This window comes from Equus przewalskii, chromosome 22 (genome assembly GCF_037783145.1).
Source record: "Equus przewalskii isolate Varuska chromosome 22, EquPr2, whole genome shotgun sequence".
NCBI lineage: Eukaryota > Metazoa > Chordata > Mammalia > Perissodactyla > Equidae > Equus > Equus przewalskii.
This window is the reverse complement of record NC_091852.1, coordinates 2,176,812-2,197,174: the sequence shown is the minus strand read 5'-3', so window position 1 is coordinate 2,197,174 and position 20,363 is coordinate 2,176,812. Positions and strand designations below refer to the sequence as shown.

The 20,363-nt window shown below is 46.8% G+C and overlaps 1 protein-coding gene and 1 long non-coding RNA gene across 31 annotated transcripts in view; one reads left to right on the top strand and one right to left on the bottom strand.

Moving 5' to 3' along the window:
* The window catches only part of AOPEP (aminopeptidase O (putative)), a 376,610-nt gene that overhangs the window by 175,855 nt on the left and 180,392 nt on the right, over window positions 1-20,363 (top strand). For 26 of the 30 annotated variants that reach the window (XR_011531426.1, XR_011531425.1, XR_011531428.1 and 23 more), the window contains exons 6-7: window positions 6,645-6,834; window positions 10,908-11,014. The exons of the other annotated variants lie outside the window; for them this stretch is intronic. Coding sequence is in view for 20 of the 26 variants with exons in the window: in XM_070589922.1 (XP_070446023.1) it covers window positions 6,645-6,834; window positions 10,908-11,014 (297 nt within the window). In the remaining 6 variants the exon portion in view is untranslated. The remainder of the gene's footprint in view (window positions 1-6,644; window positions 6,835-10,907; window positions 11,015-20,363) is intronic. 30 annotated transcript variants of the gene reach the window in all.
* On the bottom strand, window positions 11,224-13,595 carry LOC139078471 (uncharacterized). Its single transcript, XR_011531434.1, has 3 exons — window positions 13,463-13,595; window positions 12,108-12,182; window positions 11,224-11,359 (listed from the first exon to the last, which is right to left on the bottom strand). It is a non-coding gene; the product is annotated as an uncharacterized lncRNA (long non-coding RNA).

Below are 20,363 nucleotides of genomic sequence, written 5' to 3'. Positions count from 1 at the left end.
CATGAGCACCCATACAGAGCCCTGGTAGGATCCAGGCCTCTGTCATTCCACCTCAACGTGCAGTGAAACCGTAAGCTTCTCCTCAGATAACTGCTTAAACCAGTAGCTCCTGACCATGGGTTTGTTGGCTTTGGCGTAGTGTTTTTTTAAATTGTTGTCTACTTCCCCTGATCGTTGTCTGCTTCCCTCCTGTAGTGATCTGCTTCCCTGTAGTGTTACCACATCGTTAATCTCAGTACTGCTTCCTTCACCTCATTTCCCACTTCCCATCTGGTTGTCTGCTTCCTTCCTTTTGTCAGCTGCTTCCCTCATTTTATCTGTTCCCACCTCTCATTATCGTCTTCCTCCATCTCCTTGTCTGCTTCCCTCTATTGTTATCTACTTCCTGCCTTTTGATATCAGCTTCCCTCATCTTATCTACTTCCCTCATCTCATTATCTACTTCCCTCATCTTTTTTATCTGCTTCCTCCATCTCATAACCCACTTCCCTCTTTTGTTATCTACTTGCCTTGAAGATCTTGGAGTTTTTGACCTGCTTTAAATCATCTCTTCTTGAAAAAAAAATTAGAGGATTTTTAGGGCAGTGAATCTACTCTGCTTGATACTATAATGGTGGATACATGTCATTATATGTTTGTCCAAACCCACAGCATGTAAAACACCAAGAGTGAACCCCTAGTGTAAATGATGGACTGTGGGTGATAATGATGCGTCAGTGTAGGTCCATCAATCGTAATAACAAATGCCCCACTCTGGTGGGGGATATTGATAGTGGGGGAGGCTGCGCTTGTGTTGGGGCAGGAGGCATATGGGAAATCTCTGTACCTTCTGCTCAGTTTAAGCTGTGAACCTAAAACCGCTCAAAAAAATAAAGTTTATTTAGGAAAAATAAAAGTCAGGCTATAGCAAAAATGGGTGGGAGGTAGAAGCTGGGGAAAGGCACTAGGCAGTATGGCATGTTGCCCTTCCTAGGCTCCTGGAGTCAAACACTAGGGACTGACCTAAGCACCTTTGCACCTGCTTGTCTAAGCATCTCCTTGCAGTGGCCCGTGAAGAACTTCCGGCATAGGACAGAGTTAGGAAGAACCAGGTGTTGCGTTCAGGAATTTAGGCTCTTTGGGGGCATCAGCAGTCGAGTAGTGATGTCCCCTCTCACTTCCATTCTTTCCCTCTTTTTCACAAGGCAGAGGCTGAAGCTTTGCTGATCACAACAAGGTCTGGTAATCTTAGGCCGGTTCTAGCTGTTATACAGATTTAGGGAATAGAGGTCCCAGGACATGGCTCCTGGCTTCCCTTGGGTGGACTCTGAAGATGGAGCTCCAGGGAGAGCAATGATCATTGCAACACTGGGCTTGAGCTGTCACAGAGGGATGGGAGCCCAGAAATCACAGGTCTGAGCCCAGTGACCCAGAATGGGTCAGAATAAGGCTTCAGGGTCAAGACTGTGAGTAAAACTACTGGCTGCATTACTTACCAGCTGTGTTACTTTGAGCTAGTCACTTTACCTCTCTGTGCCTCACTTTCATCATCTGTAAAATGGGGATAATAAAATCTATCTCCTGAGGTTGTGGGTTAGATTAAATGAGATGATGTATGTAAAATACAGTTCCTGGTACATAGCAAGCACTCAAGCAATGTGAGTTTTTAGAAGGAGGATATATTTTTGGTAGAAGTCTCTGGAATGTGGCCCTGGGGCTTCCCTCAGTCGCTGTCTGCTATAGTCACGTTGGTAGTTTGAGCCAAAATTTATTTAGATAAGTGAGTAGGTGTTTTACTGCCTATTTGTTATTTAGAAGTTTAAAAGGAAAAGTTATACTAATGTTAGCCTTTTGTCTCAAACCTAGATCCCCGTGTTGATCAGGTGTAGTAAATTTTTCTTCAAGTTTTTAGAAGTGGTTTCTACCTCAGCTACCCTCAAGTCCCATTGATACCGAACCTCTTAACCTCAAGTTCATGTGCCTGATGCGCAGAAGGTAATCACTGAGATATGCTTGGAGATGGAGAAAAGTTTATTCAAATTGCCCAAGATGAGAAGGTGGGAGGATAGGTTTTCTTAAACCCGTCTTAACGAGAGAAGAAAGCAGGAGGGTTTATAGAGCTAAGGGGCTGGGCAGGAGGAGTTTTGGAGAAACTTTCACTCCAGATAAGCCCTTGGGCAGTCTGACTTCTGGGTGTCAGTGGCAGCTGGGCGCTGGTTATCTGGTGATTGTAACTTCCTTGGAGGCATTCTTTTTCTTCTGCAAAACAAGCTCATAAATCCTTGTGACTCTTGAGTCACCCCTCAGGTTAAACAAGAAAACAGCAAATTGACAAGATTAACTTCTTTTCATCTATGTCTGTGTTGGAAGGGAAGTTGAAAGGTAATCCTGTTCTTATTGAATATTTACAGTAACCCTTAGATACCCAGTTTCCCCAAACCCCCAAAAGAACATTCCATCATCTCCTAAGCCTCCAGTTTAAAGACTGCACTATGTGGCCATGGCGGGATGCCCAGTGGAGCAAATGGAAGGTGACTAGTCCTTAGTGAGCAGTCTCAGAGCCGGAGGGGAGCAGGGGCCCTCTAGGTCACGTGGGCCACCCCTTTGCCTTTGAGACAACAGACTCATCCCCAACATTGGACTGCAACCAGGAGAGAGAGACAAAGGGGTTTCATAGCAGAGCTGAAGAGGCAGGAGCTGATTCTTCCTTTAAGATTGTCCCAGGCCACTATGACTCTCCTTTACAGTTGTCCAAACTTTAGCAAGTAATTAAGTCATGCAAACGAAAGTTGCTTTCACAGGATTATGAAAGCTTTAGAACTGTCCAGTTTGACTTTGGAGGGAAAGGAGCTTCAGTTTCCCTCTTTCTTGGTTCTTCCTTCCTCTCTGTCATGGACGTTGGGCTCCACATGTTGTTGAGGTTGTGAAAACTTCGAACCCATAAGTTCAAGCTTGATGAATAGTCTGTTTCCTGGACACACCTCTCAAGGATCTGTATGAAAAGCTGTTCCGCCTGAAGGGAATTGGGATCTGCTCCAATAAAATGGGAGGGGTGGCTTGCGGCTCTTCTTGTCCTTAACCAAAGCAATTTCCTGTCTTCTTGGTCCCACCTGCAGTCTCCTCTGAGGCGGCAGCATGGTGCCAGAGCAGATAGTGCTGTACCTCTCTCTGAGCAGCAAGATGGGCCACACTGGTCACGTCTCCTGGACAGAGCAGAAATAAATCACACACAGCCCCTGCTTAAGATCTGATGAAATTCTCCATTTCCGCTCCAAATTGAATTCCTCCTGAAGGATTGGAGTGGCTCTAGAGAGTAATGACGGCACTCCTTCCTTCTCTACTAGGAGCGTGTTTTAAATTAACGGACATAGCCTGCTAATCTGGGTGAGGAGGTAGCTTTTAGGAACTGTCTTGAGAAACTGTTTTCAGACCAGAAGTGATATTTTTAATCTCGGCGTGGCAAGGTGGCAGACATACAGTACCACGTGGCCTTTATCAAGAGGCAGCCCCGTGGGTGGTCTCCTGGGAAAGGATGAGAACACGTGTCCTGCTGTGGCTCTGCCCACCCCCTGCTCCTGCCCCACTGTCCTCCTCAACCACTTGTAGTGAAAGAGAATTTATGGGGGAGGATACGAGTAAGAGGCCTTGTGTTTTCTGAGAGTTGAAAGTATTGCTATCCCGCCCATCTCTTATTGGGAAAAATGATAAAACTCTGTGGTTGAAAAAAAAAAAAAGAACCATTTTTAGCATGAAGATGTCGTTGAAGTGATTGTCTTCCATCCTCTGTAATGCCGACGAGTCAACAATTTGGTGTTTGTAGAGGCAGTTGACATGGGCCCTTTCAGGGCAAAAGAAGATAAAAGAAAACCCGGCTTCAAATGGGCCTTGTCAGAGTGAAGACTGATGACCTGCTGGCTGATTAGGACCATGAATACGATTCTGAGAAGAGGGAAGGTGTGAGGAGCCCAGGGGTGAAACTTATAAATCAAGGTTAAGGGAGGAGTAGAAAATTCTAGACATTCATTCTGTTTTGAAGGTAGCATGAAGTAGGTTATCTGTTGGTAAAGGAATATTTAATATTACTCCTTTAAGTGAGCTTCAGAGCATTATAATGTCTTCACTCCCTGTTGGAAAAAAGCAGTTTAAAAATTCTACTAAACCTGAGAAATTCTGACATTTAGGGTTAAAAGGAGAGGAGGAAATTCTCCTTGAAAGAAAATTCTATTGGTCCTTTTATGTCAGACTTTTGTTAAAAACCCTTGAGAAAGGTTATCAAAACTTCACTCCATGTTTTTAGTTTAGTTTAGAAAGAAGCCTTTTCCTTCAGAGGGAAATACAAGCCCGGGGGGCCCCCAGGCATCCCCAGCCTTGGAGGGCACACTCCACTGCAGGAGGGGATGGGGTCTGCTTCTCACTTGGAAAATCGCTTTTCAAGGACAAGAGCATGTTTTCCACTGATAATAGGGTCTTTTATATGAAGTGAAACGCCCTTCCTTCCTATCCACGAGGATGTTTAAGCTTTGGTCTTTCTCAGAGGACAATAAGAAATGCAGTTATCCCTGCCAGGAATAAAGGATTGAGGATGGGAAGTGGGAATTTAGGTGGGATTCCAGCAATGCTGGGGTCTGTCCTGAGCCCAGTCAGATGGCACCAAGGCCAGGCTGGAGGTCCGCAGTGCTGGCAGGTGGGAAGGAGGTCTGGTGGAGACAGCAAAGAACGTTGGAGGGAAAAATTAAAGGGCAGGAAAACGAAAGCCCCCCACACAGCTGCTTTTGTGCCTTCCTTCAGGCCCTCGCAGACTTCGATATGTGCAGAAATCTCCCGGGCTTCCACACTAGGACAGCACAGCAGCGAGCAGTCACCGTGGACAGGGCAGGCTTTTTCTCCAAGAAGAGTTTTGCTGCGATTTCACAGTCATCAGCTTGTGTAACCTTCCTGGGCTGAGTGGACGGGTCTCTGTTACTACGTGGGCACTGTCTGTGCCTCTGGCCAGCACACCCGTCTGATGTAGGCTTGTCTGTAAGCCTGTTTACAAGGCCTGAAGTTACTTCTGTTTTGTTTTAGCCAAAAGGGTGAAGTGCTGCCAGCAGTATGTCTGGAATGTTATTTACTTGGTACATTTCTGTGGCTTTTCTTTGTAGCACTGCACATGCCAGAGCAAGGGGTCATTTACTTGAAAATGCCAGGTTGCACGGCTTGTCATCTCAGTGGGTGACTTTCCCAGTAAGAGGAAGGTTAGCTCGTGTGTCTCTGAGTTCCCTCCCTCCTCTCTTCCTACTGTCTTGTTTCCTTCCTTCCTTCCCTCCTTCCTCCCTTTCCTCCTTCCTTCCTTCCTTCCTCTCCTCCTTTCCCCCTACCCTCCTTCCTTCCGTTCTATTTTTTTTCCTGAGGCAAAGCTCTGAACGACTCTTTGTGCCTGCTGCATTGCACCCTGTGTCCTGAATGCCCCAATCCTGATTCCTGGGCTTCTAGGGGATTCTGCCCAGAGCTCGGCAGACGCTTTTTCATTGGGTGCCTCCCGGTGATTATTTCACCTGAAAGCTGTCTGTTTCAGCGCTCATGGCTCTCCGAGCTGAATGGGTGACTGTGCAGGGACCTACAGGTGGGCTTTCTCTCCTGGTGGCCGTGGGGGCGGAGGACAAGCCTGCAAGCAGAGCTGGCCTAATGGCATCGAATGGCTTTGCAGGAAGGAGCCAGTGCGTAGTTTTTTAGTTTGGAAGGTTTCACAACTGTTTTTGTTCAATTGATGGAGGAGAGAGTTTTTTAAGAGCAGATTCGTCATGAATGAGACTGTAAACAAGTCCTGGATAAACGATACGTGGAAGCACAGGAGGTATTCTATTTGCCTCTTCGTTCTTCACCCTCCTTCCTCCTGTTTCGTCTGTGCAGTTCTGCTCATGGTATTTTGGGTTTTAAAACAAGGTATGGAAAATGAGATTAGATAAATCTCCCTGGCTGGTGCCAGCCCTGGGGCTGTTTGCACACCTGGATGGGTTAACTCCCATCTCTCTCCTCCTCTCTCTTCCTGATTTTGTTATGTTGTGTAAATGTATATGTATCTACAAATAGGAGACGATACCATTGAACATTTTTGCCTTATGAAGACTCGGAGTTGATCTGAGGCTTTTGGAAACCTCACCCATGCATGGCACCTGTTAGTTGGTTAACTCCATAACCAGCCCCAGTCTGAAATGGAAAATTTTTGGTTCCATTCTTCTCGGCTTTTCCTGCCCTTCTGCATGACTTCTCAATTTGTTTGTAAGCTGCTGGGATTTTTGGCTGAAGGGTCTTCTTTGATCATTCTCTTGACAGCATGGACTTCACGTTCTCACACCTGCTCTTCTTTTACAGTCCAGATTTCAGAGTAAATGCTTCCATTGCCTTGTAATTTCTTCAGTGTAAAACTTTGGTGCAGGTTACTTATTACAGGTAATAGCCGTTTGATGACGGAGACAACTGCTTGGCAGAAATGGCAACCTGAACCGCTGCCAGAAACGTAAACTGCCACTTTATTTCTAAAAGCATCTAAGCTGCAAGTCTGTCGGTCATGATCTAGCATGCACATGATAATAACAGGCTCGCCAGGCTGAGAAAGCTGCCCCATGGGGAGCCACGAGGACAAGCTCTAACAAGGCACTGTGTGTTTTCTCCCCCATTGTCCACAGCCCACACATCATCTTCCTCTCTCAGAGCACCCTGACAGGCATGAGCCATCTCTGTGGGACCCGTCTCTGCCATGAAATTGCGCACGCCTGGTTTGGCCTAGCCATTGGGGCCCGCGACTGGACGGAGGAGTGGCTGAGTGAAGGGTTCGCCACTCACTTGGAAGATGTGTTCTGGGCCAGAGCACAGCAGGTAGGGTTAAAGTGGCTCTAAGCATTTCACTCCCTAGAGTCAAATTCTGTTCAGAGTCCTTCATCCACTCAACCATGTCTCTGTGTGCTAATTGTGCACTAGGCACTGGTCTGTTTGTGGGAGAGAGCTGTATAAAGAAGAGAGGGAGTCCCTGCTCCCTGTGGGGTTCACAGTCTAGCAATAGGAGAGAGACTAGACAGAAAAACAAATGTATCCTTAACAGGTCAGGTGGTGACATGTGCTGTGAAGAAAACGAAGCTGGATAGAGAGGGCTGGGGAAGTGCTGCTGTAGAAGGCGCTGATAGAAGGTCTCTCTGATAAGGGAACATTTGAGCACAGACTCAAAGAAAAGGTCGTGCTGTGGCATACTCGAGCACTCCTTTGTAGTTATGGTTGTGGTGACATTGTGGGGTTTTTTTAAATAATGAGATTAAAAGTTAAATTGGGAGTCACAATCTCAGATGTCTGCTGGCAAGTAATGAAAAATGAAGCAGTTGGTGTTATAGATTAGGGAAGGGTGAGGACTGTGGCAAACTGGCAGCTGTTCCTCAGCTCTGACCACTTGTTGTCACTGTTGAAGGGAGGGCTCATAGTGTGGATTTCGAGTTTTTTAAAGGAAGTTATAAATCTAGATTTTTGTGTGAAATTTACTAATTTAAAAAATATTATGCAAACCTAATATACCCAGAGGCCAGACTTTGTCAACATGTTCCCAGTTTACAACTTCTACTTTAAAGAATTGGCTGCCAGTTCTAATGTAGATCTGGCAGCTAAACTGCTTTCTGCTTATTTTCCGGTTCCTAACATTTGGTCACTTCTCTTCTCTACCGTTTCTACCCCTCACAGACCGGACTATTTAATATTTTCTGAAATTCCCATGCTTGTGCATACCTGTATGATTTTGTTCAAGTTCCTTCTGCCTGTTGAAATCATATTTATTTTTCACTAGCCAGCTCAAGGTCACCTTCTCTGGATGGCCCAGGCTGAACATTCCACTCACAATTCAATACTCTCTTCTAGAAACTTTCAACTCCCAGAGCATTTGGTACTCATACCTCTTTTCTCCTCGCTTTGTTCTTCCTCTTCTAGCTTCACAACCAGACCATGACCTCTTTCAGAGTCGAGCTCTGTTTTACTCCTCCTCCCATCCCCTTCACACCTTGGCAGTAGAGCTAGCAGTGTGCACATCTGTGTCCCCTGCCACACAGAGTTCCGAGAAGAGATGCCACGTGGCAGATTCAGGAAAAGCAGCTGGGTTTGGAGTCAGAGCAGGCTTCGAATCCCAGCCCTGCTGTTCACCAGCTTTGTGAGTACAGGCAGCTTATGTAGCTTCCCTGAGCCTCAGTCTTCTCATTTGTAAAATGGGTGTAAGAGTGCTTAACCTTGCAGAGCGAATGAACTTAGCACAGTACCTGACATGTAGCAGGCTTTTAGCAAGTGTTAAAAAGGTGTAATATGTGCCTCTGTCACCATCCCTTCCCTGGGGTGCTTCCATCCCCAGACAGTGAGATTTGTGCTATTCTTAGTAATCGTGACTGTATTTCAGGCATCTGATGACACTCTCCCTGTCCTTTATCTCCCGCATCCAAAGAGCACTCCTCCGTTACCCTTCCCCCTGCCAGTACAGCCAGGGGGTCGCTCCTGAGACTCTTCACGTGAGGCCTGCCTCTCACTGCCCTGAATACATCCATCTCCACTTAGAGAGGCGTGAGGCTAGCCCAGCTGCATCTCACGGCTGCACGTCTTCCATGTGTCCCTTCTCTGCTAGATCTGTAGGAACGAAAGGATGAGTAGGACACAGCCCTGCTCTGAAAGAGGTCATGGTCTAATTGTGAGGATGAGAAAATCACACCAGTAGAAGGAAGAAGAAAAGGAATTAGAAAAGAGAGGTCAACACCAAATCTTTTGCAAGTTCACAGGCAGGAAAGGCCAGGTCTGAGCAGATCCAAAGTCTTCTCGGAAGAGGTGACTTCTGATGGGGGCTCAAAGGGAAGGTAGGAGCTGAGGTTTCTCTGTCTCTCCTTTTCTCCTAACCTGGTGTTGGAGACAGCTCAGTTCGCATCCTTCAAGGTGCATGCACTAACTCTTCAGTATGTGAACACATGAATGCCCCTGGGGCAAAGTGGCCATTCTAGAACCAGCACAAATTTTGGAAACATTTCCAGAGCACATCCATGGCTCTGACCCTTCTTTGAAGGGTGAGTGAGACTGAGCTGCTGCGGGTCCCCGACAAGTGCCTGCAGCACACCTTCCAAGCAAGAGAGGAGAGCTCTTCAGGGCAAGGAAGGGCAGGCGGCCTCCCGGGACTCTCCTGGTCAGCAGCGGGCTCTGCCAGTGAAGAGGGCATGAGGGGGCATTGACCACTTTGCTGCCTGGGAGACTGCGCTCTTCAGCACCGAGCAGTAGCAAGCACTGCAAAGTGCGGAGTGGGAAATCATTGAACAAGGAGATAGAAACCGGCATTCTGCTCGGAGTGGCATCTGTAGGGAGAAGTGAATTGAGTTAGTCGCAAGATTGAAATGTGTGACTTGTCACGAACCTGGATAAAGTGTAAACTCCTTCGCAGGTGTCTTGGTCAGCTCAGGCTGCCATAACAAAGTACCACAGCCTGGGCAGCTTAAACAACAGACATTTGTTTTCTCACAGTTCTAGAGGCTGGAAGTCCAAGATCGAGGTGCTGACAGGCTTGGTTTCTGGAGAGACCTCTTCCACAGCTTGATATCAGCCACCTTCTCACTGTGTCCTCATGTGACCTTTCCTCTGTGCACACGTGGAAGGAGGGATCTCTGGCGTCTCTTCCTCTTCTTATAAGGACACCAGACCTATTGGATTAGGGCCCCTCCCTTCTGACCTCATGTAACCTTAATTACCTCCTAAAGAGCTCATCTCCAACACAGTCACATTTGGGGGTAGGGTTTCAACAATTCAGTCCATAACAGCAGGCCACACAAAACCTGTTGATCATCAGAGCTCTGCTGGCTTCTCAGCACCTCTGTCCCTCCCTGGATGGTAGCCTGCTCCTTGCCTAAGCACATCCCTCGTCATTCTCTAATCACATCGTGCTCTTTCCAGGCCCCACGAGCCTTGTACATGCTTTTCCTCCTCCTGAAATTTCTGCTCCCCTGGCTGACTCCTGCTTTCCCTGGGTACCAGCTCAAGCCCCACACCTCTGTAGGAAAACCTTCTCACCACCTTGGTTGGCAAGGGGGCATCTAGGTTCTTCCTTAACCTCTTCCATCACTGCACCCTGATGGTTAGTGTTCTTGTGTGGACCCCCCACCCCTGGCCTCCTCAGGGTAGAGTCTGTGTCCATAAGTCCCCAGGGCCTAACGGACACTTAGTAAATATCTCTTGAATGACCTATTAGGGACCTTTAATTTCCAGAAATGCCTATAGATACTATTTCCCTCCCCAGTGGATGTTCTGCTGCCCTCCCTGATGGAGATTATAGTTGTGGGGCCTAGTGAGCACATCGAGTGACAGCAGCTGATTCTGACCAGTAGGGCAGAGTGTGGTGGCCTTCCCCTCCCCCAGAGTGAGTCCAGTACACTGTTTCTGGTTATATGCAAACAGGATCATCTGGGTTGCATTAGCAGGCTCTACTGTAAACAGCCCTTAACAAGACTGAGGGCTGGGGAAAATAGGCAGTAAATGGAGGGGATGTGTCCTGACCTGTGTCCCATGTTGTCCCCTGTCCCCATCCCCTCCCCACCCACCCTCATGCAGAAAGACAAAGCAGAAAAAGGGCTGGGTGGAATCAGGGTGGAAATGGCCCTCTAGTGAGCTTGCTCTCTCCAGGCCAGGGGGGCGGGGTGGGGAGGTTCTGGGACCAAGGGGGTGCCCGTCAAACAGGCAGCACGAAGTTGAGTGGCTGATTCTTCATTTGAGGACCCTAAGAGGCCCCTTTGGTCCTCGACACTTTTCTGATGGGGCTCATGGCACAGTAGGGAGGCCGTCTGAGCCATCCCCTCAGAAACAAAGCCAGCCACTCCATTGGGTGGCTCTGACTCTGCGCGAGGACAACAGTGACTGTGTTTTGTGCACGTGTGTTTGTGTGTCTGTGGCCCAAGCAGCTGGCCCCCCGCGAGGCCCAGGAGCAGCAGGAGCTGAGGGCTTGCCTGCGCTGGCGGCGCCTCCAGGATGAAGTGCGGAACTCCCCCGAGGAGATGCAGGTGTTGAGGTAAAGCACATCTGGTCCTTCCCATCCGGGCCCCGCACCCTCCCGCTCCCGCTCTCCTTCCGGGCACGTCCTCTGGTGCCATCTATTCAGTCTGCCAAGGTCCCTTTTAGATTCAGTGCGCTGGGTTACTCCTCCTCCCAGGGATGTGATGGTTGTGTTGTAAGTCTTTCAGGGTGTGGGTTTGGATTTGCCTTTTGACATTTTCCTGGTGTCTCCATCCTGGAAAAAACTAGCACAAGGCCATTTCCGGGAGCAAATTCTTCTTTTGAAGTTCTAATAGTCACTTTATGTGGTGGCTGCAAACTTGGAGAGGGCTGGGGTTTGGTAGCCTCGCAGACAGTAACCCTTCAAAGCCAAAAGAAAAAAACCTTTAGGAAAATACTGATTCCTAAGTGTTTAGCAGTAACAGATGTTTGTGTCAATGGGGCCTTTTGTTCCGGATCCCTCCCAGCAGGAGGCCACTCCCCTGCGCTGTGGGAGGAGGCCACTCCCAGCTCCTGAGCTTTGTTTTCAGACTGTGTCTTACAGCACTTGTAGGATTGCTTCTTGCCATTTTTCCATTTCTGTCCCTCTCTGCTTTGCTCGTTTTCTTCACTCCTCTAAACAGTTATTTATCTGAAACCTCAAGCCTAGGCCCCAAGAGCTCTGAGGTTGCTATGACAACAGAAGCTTTCATCCTGTACCCTCTTGACTAGAGCCAAGTGTTTGGAATCGGCAGTCAGACAGGTGGGAAGGGGGCCATCCAGGAATCGCTGCCACTTTAGATGGCAGCCCTCAAGGTTGTCCCCCTCCTGGGTAGAAGCCTGCCTGGACCAGTTCTATTGTTGTTGTTTACTTTTAAATAAACACCCCCACTCCACAGCGACTGCCTATTGAGGGAAATGCTCCCCTCAGCCTGACCCCAGGGAGGCTGGCTGGTGCTTTTGTGCAGCGCTGCAGCATGGGGTGTGGCCACTCTTCCCACGGAAAAGTCCCCCGCTTAGTCCCCTGCTTGCACACTAACCACACTGACTCATCCATTGTTTAGGAGCTCCAGAGCCAGGAACCCTGCATTCCCCACCCAGTACCACCGTTCGCACATCTCGTCACTCACCCAGTGGGACAGCTCCACTGACGACCAACATGGACGGGGTCCCTGCTCTCATGGGGCTTCCACTTAGCGAGGACCCTGTTGCATGTACAACTAGTTACAGGTGGTGAGAAGTGGCTCAAAGAGAATGCAGCGCTTTGTAGTAAGGAGATTGGGGAATGCCTATCTGAGGAGCACAAAGTTTCCGAGGCAGGAGAGGGCTTGGTGTGAAAGGAGGGCAGTGTGGCTTGAAGGGTGGGGAAAGGCAGGCAGGAGCCAGGTCAGCGAGCCTTCCTGCAGGTGCAGTGGAAGCTGCTGCTGGGCTGTCAGCCGAGAAGGAGCACAGTCTGTCTAGTGTTTCCACAGTCCTGCTCTGGCTGCTGTATGGGATGGGAGGCATCATGTGGAAAGCAAGGAGAAGGGTTAGAACACTGCAGTGGTCCATGCAAGAGCTCCTGTCGATGGCAGTGACGGGGCGAGAAGCAGACCTGTTTGAGATAGGTTTTGGCAGTGGGACTGGCAGGACTTTGGTCGACTGAGGCTGGAGAAGAGGGAACCGAGAGTGTCCAGTGCGACTTCTAGACTTTGACTTGAGCGGCTGGGTAGATGGTGATGCTATTTGGTGACAGAACACAGACTTTGAGAGGAGCAGGCTTTGGAGGGAAAAATAAAGATTCCAGTTTTGCGTGTGTTAAGTTTCAGATGCCAAACAGATATTGAATACTGAATACTCAGTGGAGTCTACAAGTCAGGAGCTCATTGGAGAGACTGGAACATTTGGCCTATAAATACTTAAAATTCTGAGCATGTAGAAATCACCAGGGAGGAAGAAAAGCGAGAGAAGAGGATGAGAGGAGCTGGCAGAGGAGCTGTGGAAATCAGTGTAGAGAGAACTTACACACCGGGGGTCATGGAAGCCAGGAAAAAAAGTGAGTCAAGATGATGGGAATGGGGCATTAGATGCTGCTGAGGGGTGTGAAACGGGGAAGGAGAGGAGTGACCTTTGGGTTGGACTATGTGAAAGATGTGGTGACCTTGATGTACATGCATTTATTCATGAGTGGTGGAGGAGGAAGCCAGACTGAAGTGGCTAGAAGAGTGAATGGGAGGGAATCAGGAAGTGGAGACAGTGAGTGTGGCCTTTGTGAGAGAACTTGTGCTGGGAGGGAAGCAGTCGAGAGCCAGGGAGGTTTGCTGTAAGGTGGCTGATGCAGGAGCATGCGTACGTGTGAGCCGCGTAACTGAGCCAATCCTGTCACCTCTCAAGACTCGGTTTCTCCATTCTCCAGCTGCCTTTGACACATGCAGTTCTGCGTGACCAAAGCTGTGTGGTGGGGCAGAGGCCTGGGAAGGCAGTGCACACGTGAGGAGAGCCTTACCTCTGGACTCTGCGGAGCTGTGATCAACCCAGCTTCTGACCGCCAAGAGCTTTTCCTTTGTGTGTGGTGCTGGGAGAAAGAATCCACTATTTTTAGACCCTTATGCTAGAAGCCTTGTTATGGCATTTGTTTTTCTTTTTCTTCTGTTCAGAAGTTGTGTTTACCTAAATTTAGGCTAGCCATGAAATAACTCCATTTGAGAGATTTGTTGCGCATCAGTGTGGAAACGATTGTTATCAGACACAGTCACAATGAGGAGGAAATGTTTCTGAGCCTGCCCCGAATTGTATAGTCCAGGTTTAGTTTACTCCCATCTCTTCAAATTCTCCCTTACATGGTCACAGAGAACTTAAAAGTTACTGAAACTGAAAGGAAGAACCAGAGTTGTAAAAATTTGTTCTCAGATTTTGTTTTGTTTTAATATGCAAATAAGACCCTGGGAAAGAAGTCTCTTAAAACAATACAGTGATTGAAGATGCTATCTTTTTTTTTTTCTTTCAAGATACCCCATGGTCTTGAAATGATGAACCCAGACAATTTAGAAGTTGGTTTGTGTCTTGATACGTTGTCCCTGTTGCCAGTGGCAACGGAAACTTCTCTTAGCATCCTTACAGCAGCTCTCACCATGGTTGAGTGCCCCCTCATACTAAAAGCACTTGCTTCTCTTGCTTCTGTGTGTCACACTCTGCTGGACTCCCTTCTGTGTCATTGGCCAGGCCTCCCCCACCTCTCTTGCTGGCTATTTAACATCTTCACTTAGTGACTCAAGGCCCAGAAAGACTGAATAACATGTCCAACATCATACAGTTGATAAACAGCAGAGTGAGGATTGAAACCCAGGGATTAAATTATCCTCTTTTCCCTACACCATCTCCTTGCTTCCAATATAGCATTTATTTGCATTAAAATAAAAATATTCCCTGTATCTTCAACTGTGGAAGGACATGAAGGTCGGGCTAAAACAAGTATCCTTGGACCAAGCATCTTTGTCTTTTTACACATGAGAGCATGGGTCTAATTTTCAGTAGATATCAGGAAAAAAGAAAACTCAACATTGTGTTGATTATAGATACTGGAGTATTAACAAAGTGAGAAGAGAAAAACTAAAATTTTGTTTGGCTCTGAGTTGCTGCTAATTTCAGTAATTTATAAAAACCGTTTCCCATTTGTGCCTTCCGTACATCCACTGTTGAATCATGGCTCTCATCAAATGTGTCTTAGAGCGACTTGGTCGCAAGTTTCGTGTGGTTACATCAGTTTCTTGTGTTTTCTCAGCCTTCTCAGCCTTCACTGGCTTGGGGAGCCTGTAGTGTGGGCTGCAGGCTCTTGCGGCCTGGCAATTTGCTCATAGTTTCAAAATGCTAGGGTTCACATTACTGACTCCTGGCCTTTTCGCATTTGTTAATTATTAAAGAGGCCTTTCCCATAGACAAGACCCCAGTGGCTCTCTCCAGACTCTCCCTCACCTCTCCAGTAGCCCTGGGTGGAACTGTGTGCCAGGCAGAGCCTGATCTTTTTGCTGTCCTGCGTTGCCCTGCCTGGCCACCACCGCTCCACTCTCCCCTGTTCCCACACTGACCCACTCCCCGTCTCCTGCCTGAAAACTCCGCTCTTGACCAGTGCAGCAGTCGTGACTCTTGCCAAGGAAGATGCGGGGGGCTCTGAAAGGCTCCCGTGCCCCTTCTCGCTGGGGCCCGGCTAGATTCGGCATTTCTGTCTCAGTGCTTCCAGTTGGCACACTCCGACAGGCCGGCAGATCCAAGGACTACAGTGGCGGGGTCGCAAGGAAGCTCTGTGGATTTTTATTGCTTCTGATTTATTATCATTTCCCCCTCTTTCTGGAAGCGTTGTTAAAGTCAAGCTCGTGCTAAGAAAGATATATTAAAATCTATCAGGTAGAGACGTGCTGACAAGCCCAGAGTCTGCTGTGGCTCTTTCTCCTAGCTGCTGCCTCCACAGTCAGTACCATTCTAGGGAAACGCAGACGCCTTTTCCTACCTTCCTCATGAACGCCTCACCCCCTGGTGACAGAGACATCCTTTAATAGTCGGGATAAAACCCAAGTATGCAACTCTATCCATAGCCAAAATGAAATGTGCATGCCACAGACTGAGTGGCTTAAACTACAGAAATTTATTTTCTTACAGTTCTGGAGGCTGGATGTCCAAGATTAAGTTGTCAGCAGGTTTGGTTTCTCCTGAGGCCTCTCTCTTTGGCTCGTGGACACCTTCTTGCTGTGTCCTCACATGGTCTTTTCTCTGTGTGCGTGCACTCCCGGTGTCTCTCTCTGTGTCTAATCTCCTCCTCTTATAAAGACGCTAGCCAGATTAGATTAGGGCTCACCCTAATGGCCTCATTTTAACTTGACTACCTCTTTAAAGGCCCTATCTCCAAATGCAGTCACATTCTGTGATACTAGGCGTTAGAGCTTCAACATAAGGATTTTGGAGAGATATAATTCAGCCCGTAATACCTGCTGTCTGCCTGTTTTTTCTTACCTCCCTGCCTTTTTTTCATGTTGTCTCTATTTAGAATATCTTTCCTTGCTGCAAGACTCCAAATTCTTATGGCTCAGCACAGATATCTCTGCTTTCTAAAAGTTTCAGTCCCTATCCTGACAAGATAAGCTGGTGACCCTCCTCTCTACTCCATAAATGCTCTGGTTGTATCTCCATCTCTGACCTTACTATATTATTTGATAATTATATTTAGGATGAGGGATATTAAATTGCCAATTTTCAACCATTTTTGACCTTCAAAGACAGCAGTTTCAGGGCCCGGCCCTGTGGCCTGGTGGTTAAGTCCAGTGCACTCTGCTTCAGCGGCCTGGGTTTGGTTCCCTGGCGGGGACCTACACCAATCATCGGCAGCATACCCACATACAAAATAAAGGAAGATTGGCACAGATGTTAGCTGAGTGTGAATCTTCCTCAAGCAAAAAGAGGAAGATTGGTAATAGACGTTAGCTCAGGGCAAATCTTCCTCAGCAAAAAGAAAGAAAACCCAAGCAATTTCATATAGTCCAACTTAATCTCTTTTCTGACCCATCAGCCTTTTGAACCTAGGGACTGTCTTGTTTACCTCTGTTTATCACAGTGCTTGGCTCTAAGTGGGTGCTCAATGAATGTTGAAGAAATGTCATAGACAACATGATCTCTGTCCCTAAGGTTCTTTCTATATTATTTGGAGAGTTGAAATATTGGTCACAAGACAGTAGATAGACAAATCCTAGGCTGCATCCTGAGAGTTCTAAAAACTGGGAGTATAATATCGGTAATCTTGGGAAGATGTGAGGCTTGAGCTGGGATGATGAGAAAGTATAGCATTGAGACTGGTAAAGAGGTGGAGGGAAGGGAGCTCAATAAGCAAAGCCTGGCAGACATAAACAAGGAATTGATTGTGGCGACGGGCCTTAAGTGAGAATGGGTTCACTGGAGAGGAGAGCCGCATAAGAACCCGTGAGACTGAAGGTGGACCAGGTGAGCATGGGCTAAGTAATGGAGTTCCTTAGATGCCAAATTCAAGAGTTTGCATGTGCTGTCCGGGCAATCGGGAGCTATTTTAAGTTCCAAAAATGACATAATGAAAATGGAGTTTAGGAAAGATTCCCAAGCATTTGGGATAACACATGATAAGAGAGACAGTCTAGCGGCTAGATGAAGTCCGGTGGTGTCAGGAACCCAGGCCTGAGTTTAGAAGACTTGGGATCCTCTTCTTAGTTGGCCTGACGCTCTGAGTGACGAGTTGCTCATTTGGGCCTATTCAAAACCGATTGCAGTGTTCACACAGCTTCAAAGAAGGCTTCTAATACTATGATGTGACGCTATCTATCGCTGAGTGCACGTAAGGATGGACCCATTAAAGGAACTGGCTGAATATGTGGGCTTTGTGAAGTTTGTTAGAACTTTGAGCAGAGTGAAAGGCCACAGCCCAGTTCCTTCTTGGCCACGGCCTGACTAACCCTCCCTTATTTCAGAGAAACACTGTCTGACGATGTAGGCCTGAGTTCTGCTCCAGAGCTTGTCAGTCTTCCGCTCTCAACCCAGGAGAGTAGGATGGGGTATATAAGTGTAAACCTGGAAGCCTAACTGCCTGGGTGAGTCCAGTCCTGACTCTACTACATGCTGTGTGGCCTTGGAGAGTTACTCAATCACACTGAGCTTTATAGTCTCCTCACTGTAAACTAGGGATAATAACACAATAGTTTCTACCTTATAGGTGGATGTGAGGAATAAATGTGATATGTGCAGATCACTTAGAACACGTGTTAGATTGAATCATGGGAAATTGCCCTTTTGGTGGATCTAAAATGGCTGAATACTGTCAATTTCCTATGGTTCAACCTATAGTAAATACTCAACACACGTTAGATACTATCATCTAGATGCTCTGGCACCTGGTAAATTTGCCCAACAAGTGACAGAGAGAACAAAGGTTCCCCCACAGCCATCTCCACTCTCCCGCCAGGTTTATTCTGGTTTCCTGGTCCTACCCCGTTCCCACCTCTCCCAAAGGCTCTGAGCTGGGTCTGTCTCTTCTTCACTGCTGCCACCCTCCCCTGGGGACCACAAAGAGCACCCTGCTCCTGTCTCTTTACTAACCAGAGCCTAGAGATACCTACCTTTCCTCCCAACAAATTTACAATTGGCTGGAATGTTCAAAAAGTTAATTTTACTAAGAAGTTAAGAGGATGTTAGAAAAAAATTGCAAGAATGCCTGGTTAGAAATGAAAAAGATGAGATTAAAAGCAAAAACAAACCAAAAAAAAAATCTGAACATTAAACAAAGATGCTCAAACTAGCTTGAGGTCAGAATTAAATTGGCAGTGCTTCTAAGACAAATGGAATCCTCCCACCATTCTGGAACCTCCTTCTGGTCTAATCTCTATATAAGAACCACCCTGGTGTCCCCTCTGGCTCTGCTCCGTACAGCTCCCCTGGCCTCTGTGCAGAATCTGACCATGGTCCTGAGAAGAAAAAACTTCTTGCCTTTATGGCCTTCAGGAGTTCTTAGCTGAGCTCCAAGCACAGTCACTGGCCTGTGTGGTTCCTAAAGTCTCTAGATCTGTGTCTCGGAATCCCTGCCCTCCAGCCTCCATCCCTCAGGCCCACGATGCCCTCCACCACGTTCTTCCTGTCCAGTTTTCTTTATCTGAACCACACACGCTAGCCAGCTCACTGTGTAGACTGTTTCTACCCTTTCGTGACAGGAGAGTGCTATACCTGTGCCAGCATTTTCTGAAAAACTTCAGGGCTCCCAGCCAGCCAGAAGCAGACTCTGCTCTTTCCTGTTTCAAAGGCCAGCTCCACCCTCTTGAGCTGCCCACTCAGTTCCTGTTTCCTGTTAGAGGGACACCCTAGCTCTCACTTCTTCTACCCAGCGAAGACGACAGACGTGTCCTGAATAGTTACTCAAATACTCCTCCCTCTTCATTTTTCTAGACCATTCCCTAGTTACTCATCACTCAGGTATTTCAAAGGGAGGGATAGAATTCTCCTTGCTAGGCCCCTAATTACATACTTACTGTACGTGGTATTTCATTTTTGCGATAACGTTTAGTGTTTTTTTAATATAGAAAAACACGAAGAAGAAATAAAGCAGTTCATAATCACTGCTTAGTTACTCATGTTTTTTAAATAAAACTACATAACAGGAAAACAGTTTATAAAGGTATGAAGTTCCATCCCCACCACTGTAGTGCTCATCCTAAGATAATCACTGCTAGCCTTTTCTTGTGAATCGTTCAGAAAATAAATTTAATAAGTATATATGCACACTTCTTCTGTATTGCTGCCCTATGTGGCACTGATTCATTATAACACTATTTGCCTATGAAATATTTTCCTACAACATAATTCGAATACATAAATCAATCTATAAGAGTTCACTCTTATTTTGCCCATCCTCTGAGAATGTCTCATGTACTAAGCCAGTCCCAGCACTATGTACATTACATTCTTAGCTAATGTGTGCTTTCTCGTGTAATCCAAAATTGACTTCATTCTATAAGGTATTTGCTTATTCACTGTAGCCACCCACTCCCTGGATTTAGTTCATGTTTTGGCCAATAGTTTTGACCCAGAATGGCTGACAAAAACTGTACAAGTATTTGATTGGACCTGCTGCAAAGACACGAAAGAAGAATATCCCAGGGGCTGGCCCCGTGGCCAAGTGCTTAAGTTCACACGTTCCACTGTGGCAGCCCAGGGTTTCGCCGGTTCAGATCCTGGGCGTGGCCACGGTGAGGTGGCTTCCCACATACCACGATTAGAATGACCTGCAACTAAGATATACAACTATGTACCAGGCGGATTTGGGGAGATAAAGCAGGGAAAAAAAAAAAAGATTGGCAACAGTTGTTAGCTTAGGTGCCAATCTTTAAAAAAAAAAGAGATTGACAACAGTTGTTAGCTCAGGTGCCAATCTTTAAAAAAAAGGAATATCCCAGTATGTGTTAAAATCCAGCTTTATAGAAGCTCCTCTTCCTTTCAAGCCAATGGTTGACGAGAGAAGGAATAGAAAAGAGGGATTATACTTCTGCTCAACCTTGTACTGGAGGTTTTAGCCAAGGCAATTAGGCAAGAAAATGAAATAAAAGACATCTGGGTTAGAAAGGAAGAAGTGAAACTCTCTCTTTTTGCAGACATGATCTTATATATAAAAAATCCTAAGGCATCCTCCCCCAAAAACTGTTCGAACTAATAAAAAAAGTTCAGTAAGGTTGCAGGATATAAGATCAATATACAGAAGTCAGTTGTGTTTCTATACAGTAGCTATAAATAATCTAAAAATGAGATTAAGAAAAATTCATACTTAGGAATAAATTTAATGAAAGATGGGCAACATATATACTGAAAACTGTAAAATGTTGTTGAAAGAAATTAAAAGAAGGGGCTAGCCT